Source organism: Pteropus medius, unplaced genomic scaffold (assembly GCF_902729225.1).
Source record: "Pteropus medius unplaced genomic scaffold, Ma_sr-lr_union100, whole genome shotgun sequence".
Lineage (NCBI taxonomy): Eukaryota > Metazoa > Chordata > Mammalia > Chiroptera > Pteropodidae > Pteropus > Pteropus medius.
Window position 1 is genome coordinate 5,594,115 of NW_024348242.1, and position 16,419 is coordinate 5,610,533.

Sequence of the window (16,419 nt, forward strand, 5' to 3'; positions counted from 1 at the left end):
AATATATTCCCATCTCAAGTCTTATACACAAAACTACAACAATGATCACAATCCAATGATCTATTTGTAGAGATGTCTTCAAGAGAACAGTGGCAGGAAGTAAGAACAAGCTCATCTGAATTCCTGTATCATCAGGAAATGTACAGTTTGAATTTTCATTTTTTTAAAAGTACTATTAACCTAAATTCAAATAAAAAGCCAGGATGCATTTTATTTGCCAAACTAGCCCAAACCCAGTTCATCACAAATCGGGAATGAAAAAACCAAGGCTAAAAGGGAAATCATAAGAGAATCCAGACAGGTTAAAACAGTTCAAGCTGGATCACCCAGTTATATTTGGCCCAAACCAGTCCAGGACAACTAAAGCCCAATCAGAGTGAGTTGAACAGGTACCAACCAAGAATAGCTGGTTTGAGCCACTCCATAAAAATCAGTTACTGCCAATCTAAGCAGGTCTAAGTCAGCTACATTTGGTTGTGCTAAACATAAACCACCTCATCTGGGCTCAGACCTACTGCAAAAGGAACATACCTGTTTGGTCATCTGTAACCAGCTAGACTGGGGAATCCAATTGAGATCAGGTTTTATAAAATTAACCATGAACAGGGAAGTAAATAAGATACACTTACTAAGTAGTTCTGCTTTTTTCACAACAGCCTTAATGTAATCCGGCCTTTGGTTCAGGGCTTTGTCTAATAAAGTTTTAGCTTTCTCCTGTGTCACTGGGTCTTCAAGACAAACGGTGGCTAACAAGGTAAGGGTCTGTGCATTTGCTCCAAGAGTTTTGTAAACGTTGTTAGCCATTACCATTGCTTCACGAATACTGTTGGAGGCTAAGTAGCATTCGATGAGACCTGAAAAAATAAGACAGAAAATTTAACCATATCATTCCAAGCCATGCTTCCATTCTGACAGCCTTCCAAATTGCAAACCTTCAAAGTTTCAGACAAGGGGCAGGCCAGGGGGAAAACTATGAGATCAGACTGGAGAGTATGTCGATGGAATAACTAAGTGCTCCTTCCCAGAACACTTGACGGATATGGAAAAAGCCTGCACTGCAAAGGCACCTTCAGTTAAGCAAAGGAAATGAACACCCATAAGCAAACCGGACATTGTGGGCAGCCTAGCTCAGGGGTCCCCAACCGGTCCTTGGCCTATTAGGAACTGGGCCACACAGTAGGAGGTGAGTGGACGAGCGGCAAAGCTTCATCTGTATTTGCAGCCGCTCCCCAGCGCTAGCATCACAGCCTCAGCTCCACCTCAGATCATCAGGCATTAGATTCTCACAGGAGCACCGGTCTCTGGTGCTAAAAAGGTTGGGGACCACTGGCCTAGCTGAATGTTAGAGGAACAAATCATTAGTTGAAACAGTGAGATGACGTTTCTATCAAAACCCAAGGTTTCGCTGTCTCTTAAGCTGTATTCACCTTTAGTCCGAGATTTAAGCTCTTATAGTCCCAAGTGAATACCTACTTCTACAAGCTAAAGACCCAAAGGAGTAACCCAAGGGAGCAACCCAAGGAACAAGGAAGACTTTTTCATGTGAAACAAAGTTTTCTCAAAAGGCATTTGCTGAAGGCTTCCCTAAACTAGATGATGGAAAGTCCTTCATCAGATGGACCAAATATACCAATATTGGCAGCTCCTGCCTCTTTTCACACCCACAACAAGAGGCCCTATGGGGAGTCAACTCTCAACTCTTCATGCCAAAAAGTCAAGAACAGAGGAAATACTTTTTGGCACAAAGCACTCATCAAAACAGAAAAACAGCTTAAACCCCAAACCCACACAATCCCTGGCAGATTTTCTCTGCATACTCCTCCACCTAGTAGCATTTATAACATTTGTGCACATTCTACCACACACTATGGTTACTTAACCAGAAATTACCTAACGCTTAAGAGCAACGTGTTGCATTCAGAACATGGCTGTTTGCAACTACTTATTGAGTTACTTCCCTGCTAAAGCCCTATTGGGAAGTCAGAAGGAAATGGAAAGAATGCACTTCACTAATGCTGGCTGCTACCAATAAGGGAAGTTGGGCTGGAGATTGCAAAAAGCACCAGAGGCATAACCTTGATCTGATCTCCAAACGGTTGCCTGACAAAGGCAGCCTGTGAAGCCTCACAGTCCAGCTGGGGAACACCCTCTGCCCCAAGCACTCTCACCAGCCTGTGTCCAAGCACTGTGGTCGTGGAGTTAATTCAACTGTACTACTGGGTTCTAGTGAACCAGGCACACAGCAAAAAGGAATTAACGTGATAAAAGCAGGTGGGAGGCTAAGGAAGTTATAGTTTCAGGATCAAGAAATTTAATCCGAAACCAAAAGCTTAGTTTGCTGGGGTTTCCTAAAGAACAAATCCACAATAGGCATAGCTCTCTGGCTATCTAAGCAGATTTGTTCTTTACTCCAACTTCCAAATTTTATTTTTCAATTTTGAACTCATCTTCCTGTTAACAGCAAATCACTCCTGACTGCTGGGTTTATTTTTAAATTATCATAAAAATATGCTTTGGAGGAACTGCATCTTGTAAGATCTATTTTAATGTCTGTGACTGAGTCACCAAATGTTGCTGAAGCTGGCACAGCTCCTTTGAACTCCTAGGGTCAGTTCACATGAACTTAAAACAGTACATAACAAAACTAAGTTTGACCCTGATCATGCCCACTCTGGAGGTCACAATGAACCAACCAGTTCCCAGAGCCAACACTGTCATATGAATATGGAGTTACCCTATGAGTAATATCTCTAGACCAAGGTAAGACAACTGTGAAAAATAAAGACATAACCAAGTGAACCTGCACAGTGCTGGCACAGATTCACATTAGTGAGTGGGCCACATCAAGAAACCAAAAAAAAAGACAAGGAAACTACTTCCTCTCCAAAAACCACGAAAAAAGAAAACCAGATTCTAGAAAGGCCTAGATTAATTTTAAATGCCGAATGCAGTGGTTCTCAAACTTGTCCGCACACTATCATTACCTGGGAGCTTCAAGTAATACTGATGCCCATCTCTTAACCCTAAATATTATGATTTAAATAGTATTGGAGTGACATGGCATCGGGACTTTTAAAAGTTCCCCCAGCAGACTCGAATGTACAACAAAGTTTGGGACCTGCTGGCCTAACAAAACCTTCCATCGAAGTGTTGCCCACACCTACTGATTTAACTTTTCATCTATAATGTTTATCTTACCTTCATAACAGTCTAAGCGACAAGGAGCAAGTCGTATGGCCTCCCGAAAGTGGATTATTGCTTCTTGGACTCTGCCCATGTTCCGCAGTGCTGCCCCCTTCAGCAGTAAGGCCTGAACACTGTTACTGTTCAGCTGGATGGCCTTGGCCCCCAAATAGAGGGCCCGGGAGTAGCGTTTGCTGTAGAAGCTATGGCACCTGGGAGAAACCACCGAACATTATGAGAGAAAACTACAAGCACACCACGTTTTACTGTGCTTTGCCTTCCTGCTCTTCACAGATGTTGTTTTCTGCAAATTGAAGGCAAGATTCTCCACCAATAAAAAGAATGACTTGCTTTATTGCGACACTCGTTTATTGCAGTGGTTTGAACTGAACCCACAGTATCTCCAAGTTATGCCAGTATAAAGAAATTTCATCTGAAAACCAAAGAGAAGTTCCTCTACATAAGCCTTATTACAAACCACACTTACAGCTTTAACCTAAGATGTTACAGTGGAAAAAACAGGAAAAAAAAAATCTATTAAATATTTTTAAGTGGTAAATCTTGATATGGAAGGAGAAAATTATAGAAAAACCCTTATGATCTGGATATGTCATCAGATGAGAGACATTCAGAGAATTTGTAAAGCCAGGCCAGTAACAAAGTAGCAGCTCCCGGCCTGTTCACTGATGGCTTCCCAGGAGCAGATCCAGTGCTGAGCATAATGTGTTCACTATCTAAGTTAATATCTACTCCGTGAAGAACAGGTATTACCTTCTTTCCCAAAGGAGAAAACAGACTGAGAGGTAAATCATGTATCCAAAGTCAAAGACCATGATTTAAATCCAAGCCTGATTATCTCTTAAACCTGTGTTTCCAACCTGTATTCTATTCAGGAAGAACCACAATTCCCTAAAGAATCTGCTGAAAACTGAGTAGAAAAGGTAGTGCACATACATACCCGGAAACTACCCAGGGTTCTGCATGCTGATCAGAAATGTTGAAAAGGCGGCAGCCAAGATTCTCTACATCCTCCAGCCGCCCTTCTCGTGCCAAGAGGTAGCCGTATACATCCATCCCTACAAAGGAAGAGGCTCTTTAAATGAGGCAGCCTGGGCCCTTCACAGAGGAGTGGCAACCACTGGCAGATATTGCAGAGGCCCCAGCTTCTCAGGATGGTGAGCCTTCTCCATCATCATGAGCTCTTCCCACCAGCCTTCCCAGGTTCCAACAAAATGACTTATAAAAAGACAAAACACATCTAAAACTAAAAAAAAAAAAAAGCAAAGTAGAAGGACCAATCTCACAATTTGAAAGCCTGTTATTTTCAGAAACTGTTTGTCCCTACATCCTGTGGTGTGATATACAGCTATCCTAACTCGTAACCAGAAAGGCCCCAAAAAAGGTATCAAGTAAGTTCTCTCTTCCAAGGGGTCTAGGCACACTCAGGAGTACACACTTCATGTACCAGTTAGTCTTGGAAAAAAGCCTATTTCAGGAAAAGCATCTAGTTCTTTGTGGAGTCTAGTTCATTTAAGATCACCCCCCCACCCCACTCCTTTTTTAAGTTCTCACTCATGTTCTATAAAAAGGGCCCCATGTTTGCTGTCACCCATCTCTTATCACCATTTCCCTCCACTCCTTGTACCCCTTCAGACTCCCGGGAAAATGCTTCTTAAGCCAAGATCACTGCAACACATCCTGCTGGCCCCGGACTTCGGCCTGGGCTCCCTGAGCTTGCACACAGCTTTCATCATGGGTATGGGCAGTGTGGAGAAGAGAATAAGCCCTGGGCAAGAAGGAGACCTTGAGCAAATGAATTCTTCTTTCTGGATCTGTTTCTTCCTCTCTCTGCTCTGTCATTCTCTTGGCTTAAGCATCTACAAGACTGTCTATTGTCACAAGTTCTTATTTTTCTGATGGCCTTTACTGGGACTTTACAAGCAGAATTCAACCTATTTGACCTTATTTCCCACTACTATTCCTGAGCACACACCCTTCACTCACTGCCAATCACCCAACAGTCATCCTTTGGAAGTCCCTATGGCTTACCCATTCAGCTGCAATTTTCTTCCAGATAAATGATTTTTTGTTGTTGTTCACTCCTAACTACTTCCTTTAATTACCTTATCCCTTTCTTAATATCGGTTCACTTGCTCCCTTTTAATTATACTAGGACACTATAAAGCTAAATTCCCTTTTTAGGATATTACGGTTCTGGAGATGCCATCCAAATTCTCAGTCTGGCACTTCATAAATTTATAAATCATAAGGAGGGGCTATGACTCTTCCAAAAGAAAAACAGCTAAATAATGATCTGTGGGAAAATGACACTTGAACTGAAACAAAAACAATGGCTCAAATGGAATTACTCCAGTGTTAAAGACATGTGTCAGGACCTGAAAAAAGGTAAAAGGCTACTGTAATAAATTTTACAAACTATTCTGTGAAAACTGGTATCAGAAGATCATGCTACATTTTCTCCCTATCTTTGTGATCTGCCCCTCTACAGTCATTTCTGCCCTTCCCCAAGAATTACTTACCTTTTATCAGGTAAGGATCCAACATCTGTGCCTGTTCGAACTTGAGGACAGAGTTTTTATTGTCTCCAGCTCGGAAGTACAGATCTGCTAAGCTTCCCAGTAGATCCACGTTATCTCGCAATAAGGACTTTTTCTCTAGTGAACTTTAAGATATTAAACATTGAACCTTAAAATCTATTATAAATCCTTAGTTGTTGAATCTGGGTGATGGGCATATAAGTACTATTTTCTTTGTGTATATATGAAATTTTTCACAATAAAAAACTTTAAAAACAAACTGTGAACCCTTTATTTTCTTATTCTGAGCTACAATTAAAAAAAAAAGTTATATAGGATAAGTTATAAAGGATAGGACAGCAAATGCACAGAACAAAGCAGAAATCCCATTACCCAGAGAGAACGTTCTTGGTTGCAGTTTTTCAGAGGACAACAATCACTACATGGTGTTAAATGTCATATCACTCACAGGTTAACAGCTACTTATGAAGCAACCAAATGACTCTGCATTACACAAACTCCAGTCTCTAGTCCTTGGACTTTACCTGACTAGAAAGAAAATCCCAAGCCTAAGGAGGTAACCCAGGCCAGATGCTGCAATAAACTATGTTTCTGGGGCATCCAAAAAGATGTCTTTCAGGTTCAAGAACATGATGAGGCAGTCCGTTTTGCAAGGATTACTGCTTTTGCACGTAGAGCTAAATTTGGTCCAAATTACATTTAACAGGTGCTCAGCAGAAATTATTACATTTGAGACCATTCAGTACATTAAGAGACTAACAAAGTCCAAGGACAACTGGCTGCAACACCAAGAGATAGGCATCTCATTTTTCTGTTTTGCTAATTTAGATACAACAGGACTCCACACAAAGAAAGGGCATCAAGAATGCTAAATTAATTTTGTAGGTCTCACCAGATGGTATTGATTGCTCTTGAGTTGTCACCAGTATGCACGAAAGCATATGCTTTGATCCACACAGAGAGCCAATCCAAGTTAGGCACAGACTGGATCACATTCATTGTCATTGATGCCACCTCTGCACCTTTTACAGACAAGGACAGCAGACCTAATCCAACAAAAAGCAGAAGAAAGAAGGTGAGGCATAGCATTCTTCTTCCGCAATGCAAGAAGCAATAGGTGACTCTTTCCATGGGCTACAAGGCAATCCTTTCCCTATTCTAATCAAGAGACATATGACAGAAGAAACATAATTTAATATTTCTTGATCAGTGAAATACATGACAACGGTAATCTACTGAATCACTATCCAGAGGTGAGGCATGGGCAACTTTAAAAAAAATAAAGCTATTCTAATGTACAGCCAAGATCAAGAACTACTACCTTAAGAGTAAACACTCCATGAAAATAGGCAGAGAATGCTCTATACCTAGAATGGCATCAAGGGCTAATGGGCACTGCCTCAGCACCTCCTTATAGCTGGTGACTGAAGGGCGCTCCTGACCAGCCTTCTTGTACAGGTTTGCCAGCATCATGTTTATCTGTAATAAATAAAAACAAAAGACAGTAAGATTAAATGTACGTTGCAAAGAAAATAAACATTTCACCATCAATAAATTCTGCTTTTTTGCCAAGCTACTATTCTACTTTTTACTGGAAATCTATCCATAGCCCTGTGGAAATAAACAAAGACAATCTCATTCTTCAAACCAAAAAGGAAATGACTACCTTTGCTTTTCCTATGTCCTCCCATTTTTAAAAGGAAAAGTCAAATTCCTCTCACTTACCCAAACAAAAAGTTCAGTAATATCTGGACCAAAGATGCTGCCACTGGAAACGGGGGTAACATTCATTTGAGAAATGTTACAGAATTCTAATTACCTTGACTATTTCTTGATCTTAAGACAGAAAATGAACTACCCTAGAAGTGCTCAAGTTTACACTTTTTAAAGGCAATAAACATCACGGTATAGAAGTAAGGATTTCTTAACATAGCTAGTTAAGAAAGATCAGATGAATTTTCCCCAAAAAGGAAATGACAGATATATAAAAGTATTATAACTGGCTTCTTTCTAATAGTCTAGTAGCTGGACTCTAGCCTTTCTAATGCTTAAAGCTTTAACGGACAGGTACTGTCTGACTCATCAAAGTAATGCTATAAAATTCAAACTCTGATTCACCTCCAGAGATGACAATGATCCAGAGATTAGTTACACTATTTAAACAGCACAATTCAAATATGTAACTCGATAAAGCTCTACTAAAATAACCCTTCCTAAAAATGCAACAGGGAAAATTTGAGAAAACCTAAAAATTCCAAAGAACGTAGAAGTTATAGAAAAGACATAATTGATCTTAACAGTCCAAAGAGAAAAATACAGTATTTCAATTTTAAATTAATAGATCATAATGCAACACGGAGTTTGCCAGATCATTAATCTGAAGAAGCAGTCAACATGAGGGCACAAAAGAAAAAAAGCCAATCCCAATTTCTTCAACTATCTGTAGCTTCGTATGCCAGATATTTACTCAAGAGTGGCTCTGAAGATGAAGAACATCTGTCTCAACCATGGCCTTACAGTATGAAATGATCTAGTGTGGTATTAATCCATACTGATTCAAATGATGAAATAATGAAATACTAGAAAGAAAACCATTTTTTATTTGGCCCCAGATTTTCCATTTTAGGCTATGTTGAAAATGCAAAAGAAGGTAATTAGAGGAAAACTCCAGTCTTGGTGTCAATACTTGAAGAGTAAGGTTTAAATTTAAGAACCTTTCTTGGCTGCTTGTTATTAACAAACCATGATGGATGGACCAGCAAATATTAAAATTCCCTTTAAACTATCTGGCACTTCGAAAGAATGAGTTTTAAGTACTACCTAGTGAGAAAGTAAATTATTTTTAAAACAGATCCTTACTTGGGAATACCATAAAGCCACATTCCACCAGTTGTAAACATAGCAGTCATCATTTTCTAAAAACTAAGAAATTGTATGTTGGTATGTTTGCTCTTAAAAGTTGGAGATTTATCAAGATGCAATAATCTCACACTGGAATTTTCTTTTAAAATGAGAAGGAATGTGTGGCGGTGTTTACCATACATTAACAGACGTTCATTTAGACGTATTCTGACTCACTTCCTTGTCCTTTACACAGACTGAGAAGCCAGTTAACTCCCCAACGGACAAGAAAGAAAAACTGTAAATATTATAGGTTTATGTTTGCTTCTGGCTACAACAGCTCTACAGAAAGAAAGATATGTACTCCTAACAAATGCAGATTCCTCTAGTACCTCTTAAAATGATGGCAGTAAACACAGTGTTGGATACCACAAAACTAAGCTTCTTTGCCATCACTCATTTTCAAAATTGTCCCCAAACTCTTTCAAGTCATTAAAGAGGAAATTATGATACATTTCCAATAAGATAAGGAATAGATGTAATTAAAAGTTTATAATCAAAATAGTATCTTCCAAAAGGAAGATACTCTTCATATATGTAAAAAAATTATTAGACTTTCATAGGATGTAAGAGAACGATTTGGTATATAAGTATCCAAACTTATTACAAGATAGGTTAGGCTATATATGCTTCCCAACATTTTTAATAACGGTCACCACCATTAAATATAGTGGAGAAATAACTTAATTGCAAAAACTCGGAAAGTCATAAATAAATCCTCACTATGAGGAGATACATTCTCGTCAAGTTTGATTGGTTACTTTTAAAATTCAGCAATATTTGGGTGAAAAAAAAACACTAACTAAATATATCAGGTCCCTACTGATTAGATTCATTTTCTTTTAAGAGCAGGAGGATATACATCTTACATATAAAATTCCTCACTGTTCAGCACAAGTTACACAGAACAGTTTCTCACTGAAGTGAAGAAAGCAGGTGACATCAGAGTATTTGGTAGAATATTAAGTACTGATGTAAATTCAATCCTACGAGCAAGGATTCTCATTGTTCTTCTAAACTGGACTTCAAAAAAACTGTAAGCAAAGACACCCAATATAATACCCCTTACAGAATAGTATATTAAAAAGTATTCTCACATACATGAACTTGTTTAGCTTTTTGAAAAATTAGCAGAGAAAGTATTATCTCATTTTATAAATAAGGGGAAAAAGTAAAGTTCAGATTGGTAACTTGCCTACATACACACTACACACAGTTTGCATGCCAAAACTCAGACAAGACACCAGAACTTCTGATTTTAGTTGAAGATGTTCTAGTCACTATACTATATTGCCAAATCAAACACAAAAACATATCCTACACACAAATAAGTACAAAAAGATCTTGTAGTCTTGATTTTGAAAATAAAAGGACTAATAAAACCACTCATTATCAAATAGGTACAACCGAAGAATGCAAAAAATTAGGTTCTAAAAAGTGTTGTTGCCACCTGGAAGTGTACTGCAAATCATTATTTTTTACAGTAAGAAATACCAAAGAATAAGCACTTATAGCACTCTCCAGTGACCATTTTTATTAGCTGAATTTTCAGGGTCTCATAAGAAAGTCACTCTTCAACCTCTCTGAACCTCCCACCCACTCCACTAACAAGGGAACAAAGTTAGAGTTAAGAGTAATGTGCTCAGATGGACTTCCTACTGTACAGGGAAAAACATGAAGGAAGAGGGTTGGAAGAACTGGGGGGAGGAGAAAATGATGTAACAAACTGTTAGTTCAACTTACTTTGGGAGTTCTTTGTCTTGAAGGGATACCATCAAGTATAGCAATGGCATCTTTATCCTGTTTTAGCATCGTGTAACATTCAGCCATTTTGTATTTCACTTCAATTTCAGATGGAAGACACTAAGACAGAATGACATCTCTTCAAAATTTTACTTAAAACAGTATGGCAGTTCTTCAAAATGTTAGTTATCGTATGACCCAGCAATTCTGCTCCTACACAGACTGCCAAAAGAATTGAAAATATGTAGCAACACAAAAACCTACAGACAAATGTTCATAGCAGCATTATTAATAATAAACAAAAAGTGGAAACAACCCAAGTGTCTACCAATTGATGACAAGATAAAATATAATCTATCCATACAATGGAATATTATTTGGCAATAAAAAGGAGTGAAGAATTAATTCATTTTATAACACGGATGAACCTTGAAAATATTATGCTAAGTAAAAGGAGCCAGACACAAAAGGCCATATATTATATGATTCCATTCATATGAAATGTCCAGAATAGGTAAATCCATAGAGACAGAAAGGTTAGTGATTGCCAGGGGTTGAGGAGATAATAGGCACTGGGTTTCCCTAGAGTAATAAAAATGTTCCAGAATTAGATAGTGGTGATGGTTGCACAATGCTGTGAATATACTAAAACTCACTGAATGGTGAATTTTATGATGTGAATTATATCTCAATTTTTAAGAAAGTCCTTAAAGATTAAATGTATTTAATTCAAATGAAAGGTTTAGCATGGTGCTTGGCATACCAAAGGTTTAAAAAAAGTTAGCTACTTCTATAAATGATTCAGTGTGGAGATACATATGGCTTCCATTCAGTGTCAGAAAAAGAGAAAATCCTGGCAATCAGCTCTTTAATAACAAAAAACCAAAGGTTTTACTTAGATCGAAAACAAGATGAAGATCTATAGGCTTTAAAAAAAACTACACGAATTTGTCTTTTTTTAATGTAGAAAAATACAAAGAAAAAACATGACATAATTTCACTTCTATTTCATTCTACTGACATTCCTTTTAAACATAAGCTGCATGTATAATTTAAAGACACGTTCAAACTGAAAAGTAAAAGTTCCCCTCTTTCTAAAACTTGCTACTGTTTTTATTTCCTTCCCATGCACAAAAAAATCTTTCATGTATATTTTAGGCATATACCAGGAAACACTTATGTTATCTATACACCAACCCCTTTAAACAAAAACGGTATTGAATACACTGCTTCAAACCTTATTTTCTTTACTGATACATAGTTCTTTCCAAATCAGCACATACACCTCTATCTCATTTTTCATTTTTTTAACAGTTCCATCATATTCCATCTTTGGCTATATTATGATTTAACTAGACCTTACTGATGAACATTTCTGCTTCCAGTTTCTTATCATTATAAACAATGCTGCAATAAACAGCCTTACATACCCTGTAAAACTTTTGTGAGTCTGCTATTAAGGTTAATTTCTGGCAATGAGATGGTCCCATCAAATTTTGAAATTTCAATTTTTTTCCCTTCATTTACTTATCAAAACTTTGGCTATTATCGAAAATTGGCAGGAATTCTTCTTAGATTTGTCATAAATTTCCCCGGGTACTCACAGTCCTAACAATTGAGTTACATTTTAAAAGCTGTACTTTCATTAACATTATAAAAACATTTTATGAGTTCTGTTTATATAAAAGGGAGGAACAACACATACTTTGGTTAGAACTCATGTTTAATTCCAATTTTAGATTCACCTGGAGTGAATTGTGTTTTTAACCCATAATGCTTGGTTGAATGCACTCTTGCATCTAAGTGATTTTTCATCTGTTCCTCCAGTCAGTTCCCCTTTAAAATCGCATTTTATTTTACCATCTTCTAAATCTAATTAGCAGAATTCTTATAAATTCTTTCCGACTCTCTTGGTCTCAAAAATAAAAAATCATCATACTTCCATCTCCAATTACCTGACTTTGTGGAGCAGATGCAGAATTTCCAGTTGAAGGTCTCACTTTCGAAGTTTTACTTAGGGCTTTCTTCTGCTGTAAAGCCATGGTATACTTACTCACAGCATTCCGATATTCCTTATCATGAAAGAGAGAATCTGCATGATACACCAAAAGCTGGTACTTCTGAGATGGGGAGAATAGCTCGCTAGAAAACAAAGAAAGTATACCCCCTACATGGGTTGTTTCGAAGTGTCAGAAAGAAAGAATACTCTCAGTAGTGCCCCCCTTGGTGTCCCTTCTTAGTGTTCAAGCCTAGCGCAAAGCCTATCCAGACGGTTTACAAAAAGTCAATATCCTTAAGTGCTAGTCCCAAAAAATAAAGCCATGAAAGTCATACTCTGTGTTAATATGGTTGACACATACAGGAAACCGCCTTAAGTTGTTTTAATATGCTTTTTTCCCTTTACTTACTATAAATACAATGATACCTCTGTAGAGGTATACAAAGAGAAATGTAATACATCTTTTCCTCCCCTTCTTTAACTCGTCTTCTTAATTTAACAGTTTAAATATATCCATACTTATATTAACATCAATTTTTACAGTAAAACAAAAAAGAGCAAGCACAATGACTTAACTAATATTACCAAAGAAGGGTTGAAGAACCTGGGAAAGAGAAACCTCACCACTTACATCCTTTTTAGGAACGTACTGAACAAAAAGAGGTTGGTTAGGGAACTGAAAATTCTTCAAACACTGAAGAAAATGGGAATACTGAAATACTTAAGAATGAGAACAGGATAAGCCAGTGGGATAATGGGACAGAAACAGGATTAGCCTTGTTTGACAGAAGCATTCTTTTTGGTTTTAATTTTGCATACAAAAGTAAACTTTACTAGTACTAGAAGAATTTTTTATCTTCTGGAGTCTCAGGGGTTTAAGGACAGTGTAACAGAACCAATGTTTCAAAACTTTTTCTTTAATCTTGAATATTGCTCACAAGCGCTACAACTGCCTAGAAGCCAGCCTATCATTTTTAATCTCCAACCCGACTCCCTCTCCTACTCCTTCCTGAGTTTACATGTTTGACAGGTAAAAGCTATAACCACTTAAAAGGAAAGAAGAGTCAAAGAACTCTGTAGACAGTTAATTTCTCAACAAATGAAAGCTACTCAAGATTGGTACCAAAGATTGATAAAGGCTGCCAGAAACCAGCTGAAGTGGAATCAGGAGTGACTCCAAATAGATAAGCAGTTTCTTTTGGGTGTAATGAAAATGTTTTGGAATAGACAGTGGTTGCACAACTCCATGAATATATTTAAAACCACTGAAATATATTCTTTAAAAGGGTGAATTCCTTGGTATATGAATTTTATCTTAAAAAAAAGATAGGAATTCTAAATATAGGATAAAAAGTTACAAAGGAAATTCACTGAAAGATTTAAAGGTACAGTCAAGATAGTTAAGATCTCTTCCAACTCTGAGAATCTATGTATTTAATGAGAAATAAGAAATGATAGAAAATGTTACTAAACTCAAGAGAAAGCATTCGGATATTTACATGTTGTAACATATGTGCCTACTTATGCAAAAGTTATCGCTAGAATGATACACGAGAAACTTAATAGTTGTTTGCCTCTGGAGAAGGGAAATGGTGGGGTGAGGTTCAAGACAGGGACAGTTATCTGCACACTCCTGCTGTCTGAAAATTTCTACTGTGTTGTATTGCAAATTCAGTAAGAAAATTTAAAACATAAATAATAAGGGTCAGAATTTAAATGCCTCCTGAAGCTAGGAAACTGCCAGTTTAACCCAATATGAAGAAGTCAAGTCTAATCAGAGGATCAAACTGCTTCTAAGTATCCTGTAACATCTTCAAGAACCAAGAATAATGACTAACTGGTGCATAAATTTCCAATGGTGGAAACTGTGTGCTTTGACAAATCAGTCAGAACCAAGTGAAAGGCTCCAGAATAAACAGAAGGCTGACAGAGACCAGGGCTCCTGTCAACACTGAGTGGACGGTGGTAAAATGATGAGTCTCACGTAATGAGGTCCAAAAACATACTAATGGAAATGAAGTAGGGAGTAGCTGCTGCATCACAGGCACTTAAGGAGCCTTTCTTTCCTGACCTAGACAGCTTCAAGAGCAGGCCAAATGCAAATGGGTCCACTCTGCGTAGAAGATTCAATTATAATGCCATTTAGAGGCAGTAGGCTGTAGTGGGCCAGAATGGAGAATTTAAGATTCAAAATGACCAAAAACCCAGACATCATGGCTCCTCCACTTACTAAATGTGCGAACCTGAACAGGTATTTCGCCTCCATGAGGTTATATGAACTTCCTTGGCAAAAATATGTAAGTGCTTAACTGCACACAGGCACTGTGCTAAACATGTTAGTGTTAAGAGTGATGCAGAATATGGATCTTAAAAGTTATCATCACAAGGAAAAAACTGTAAACTACGTGTAGTGATGGACGTTAACTACACTTATTGCGATCATTTTGCAATATACACAAAAATCATTACGTTCGTTGTATGCCTTAAAAATGTTACATGTCAATTACATTTCAATTTTTAAAAAGTGATGCAGAATATAAAACAAGGCAATAGTATAGAACAGTGAGGGTAAGAAAAAATTCTGATGGGATATGAGCTGAAAACTGTATGAGGCAAGTTTGAGGTAAGGGCTCAAAGCAGAGCAAATGCAAAAGCCCTGAGTTGAGAGCGAGCTTGGTATGTTCAGGTATCAGAAAAAAATAGGCAAGGAGGCTGGGGTACAGTGAGCAGAATGTAAGTCGGGAGAAAGATGTTTGGCTCCCTTGATCATGGGGCAAAAAAAAAAAAAAAACTTATTTAAGCCCAATGGAGAAATTTAAGCAGGGGGGAGACATGCACTCAAGGCTGGAAAAAGCCCTGTGCTGCTTGTCATAAGGCTCAGTAAACGGCAGCCCTGAAAACATGAAAGGGGCACTGCGAGCCCTTAAAAAGGCGCCACTCCCACCCATCATGAGAATCCCGTTTTCAGGGGTTTGCCAAGGTGAGAAAGTAAACCCCTCTAATAAACTCAAGAGAAAAAAGTTCGTCTCAGATGTGGACGAAGGTATAAAAGCCAGAGACTGGGCCTCCAAGCTTGGGCGAGGGAGGAAACGTCTTCAGGATGGAGCTGGGAAAGGAGGAGTCGGCCCAGATGTGACAGTCGCTACGCCCGGTGACAGATACCTCCGGACACCCTACGCTCCCAACTTTCGGGGACACCCTCGTCGGGGTCGTCCTCACAGAGCCTCCGTCTTCCATGTCTCGAAGCCGCCGCCGCTGACACATCCCCCGCACGGAGCTCAAGTCCCAGCGCCGGGCACAACGCGGGGACCCAGTGAACTCAACTTGCGTTCCTAAGTTGGCTCCGCCCGACGAGGCCCTCGCGGACCCTGGAGCCTCTGCTGGGGCCCGCGGCCGCTCCTTCCCGCCAGTCCCCAGGCCCCTTCAGCCCCCGCTCCCAAAAAGGCGCCGCTTTCTCCTCAGCCCCAGGCCGCTCCCCGCCTCAACTCACGGGTTGTTATTACTCATTGTAAGTAACAAGCTGCTGAGGAGCCGCACATTGGAGTGCAGTCCCGCGGCCGCCATGTCTCGCACGTGGTCTATCACATTCATCCTGCCCGGCAAAGCCGCGGGGAGCGGCCGCAGCGGCACGAAAAGCCGGTAGAAGATGCTGAGGGAAGACTCCAAAATGGCGGCCTCGCCGGGGTCCATCGGGTCCACATGCGGCACCGCCCCCAGGAAAAAAATAGGCGACTACTGAAATGCCTGGGCAAAAAAAAAAAGTCTGTTTTCTCAAGCTCCCGTGAAATGGAATGATTTGTTTTTACTTGTTGTTGTTGTTGTTGTGTGTCCCTGTGTGTGCCTGTGTGTGTTTAAGCAAAGCGACGTCGTTCTAAGTTGCAAATTTTATTGAGGACTTACAATGCGGCGGAGACAAAAGGCACCTCCGTCCATGCTCAATAAGATGAGAGGAATTTGTGTCTTCCAAAAGTTAATTAAAAATGTATGGACATTTATAAGAGAATACAGTAGGTTGTGTGTGTGTGTGGATGGGAA

General features: G+C 39.0%; 1 protein-coding gene across 5 annotated transcripts in view; it reads right to left on the reverse strand.

Annotated features, from left to right (window-relative positions):
• ANAPC7 (anaphase promoting complex subunit 7) overlaps positions 1 to 16,076 on the reverse strand; it is a 40,054-nt gene extending 23,978 nt beyond the window's left edge. For 3 of the 5 annotated variants that reach the window (XM_039879421.1, XM_039879420.1, XM_039879418.1), the window contains exons 1-9: positions 15,875 to 16,076; positions 12,341 to 12,527; positions 10,386 to 10,505; positions 7,109 to 7,220; positions 6,634 to 6,787; positions 5,724 to 5,866; positions 4,142 to 4,259; positions 3,199 to 3,395; positions 630 to 854 (exon numbers count right to left, since the gene is read on the reverse strand). In XM_039879421.1, coding sequence (XP_039735355.1) covers positions 630 to 854; positions 3,199 to 3,395; positions 4,142 to 4,259; positions 5,724 to 5,866; positions 6,634 to 6,787; positions 7,109 to 7,220; positions 10,386 to 10,505; positions 12,341 to 12,527; positions 15,875 to 16,074 — 1,456 coding nt within the window. In that variant the 5' untranslated portion in view covers positions 16,075 to 16,076. Of the gene's footprint in view, positions 1 to 629; positions 855 to 3,198; positions 3,396 to 4,141; positions 4,260 to 5,723; positions 5,867 to 6,633; positions 6,788 to 7,108; positions 7,221 to 10,385; positions 10,506 to 12,340; positions 12,528 to 15,546; positions 15,833 to 15,874 lie in introns of those variants that run through there. The other 2 variants (XM_039879423.1, XM_039879422.1) reach the window with 2 other exon arrangements.
• Between the last annotated feature and the right edge of the window lie 343 nt (positions 16,077 to 16,419).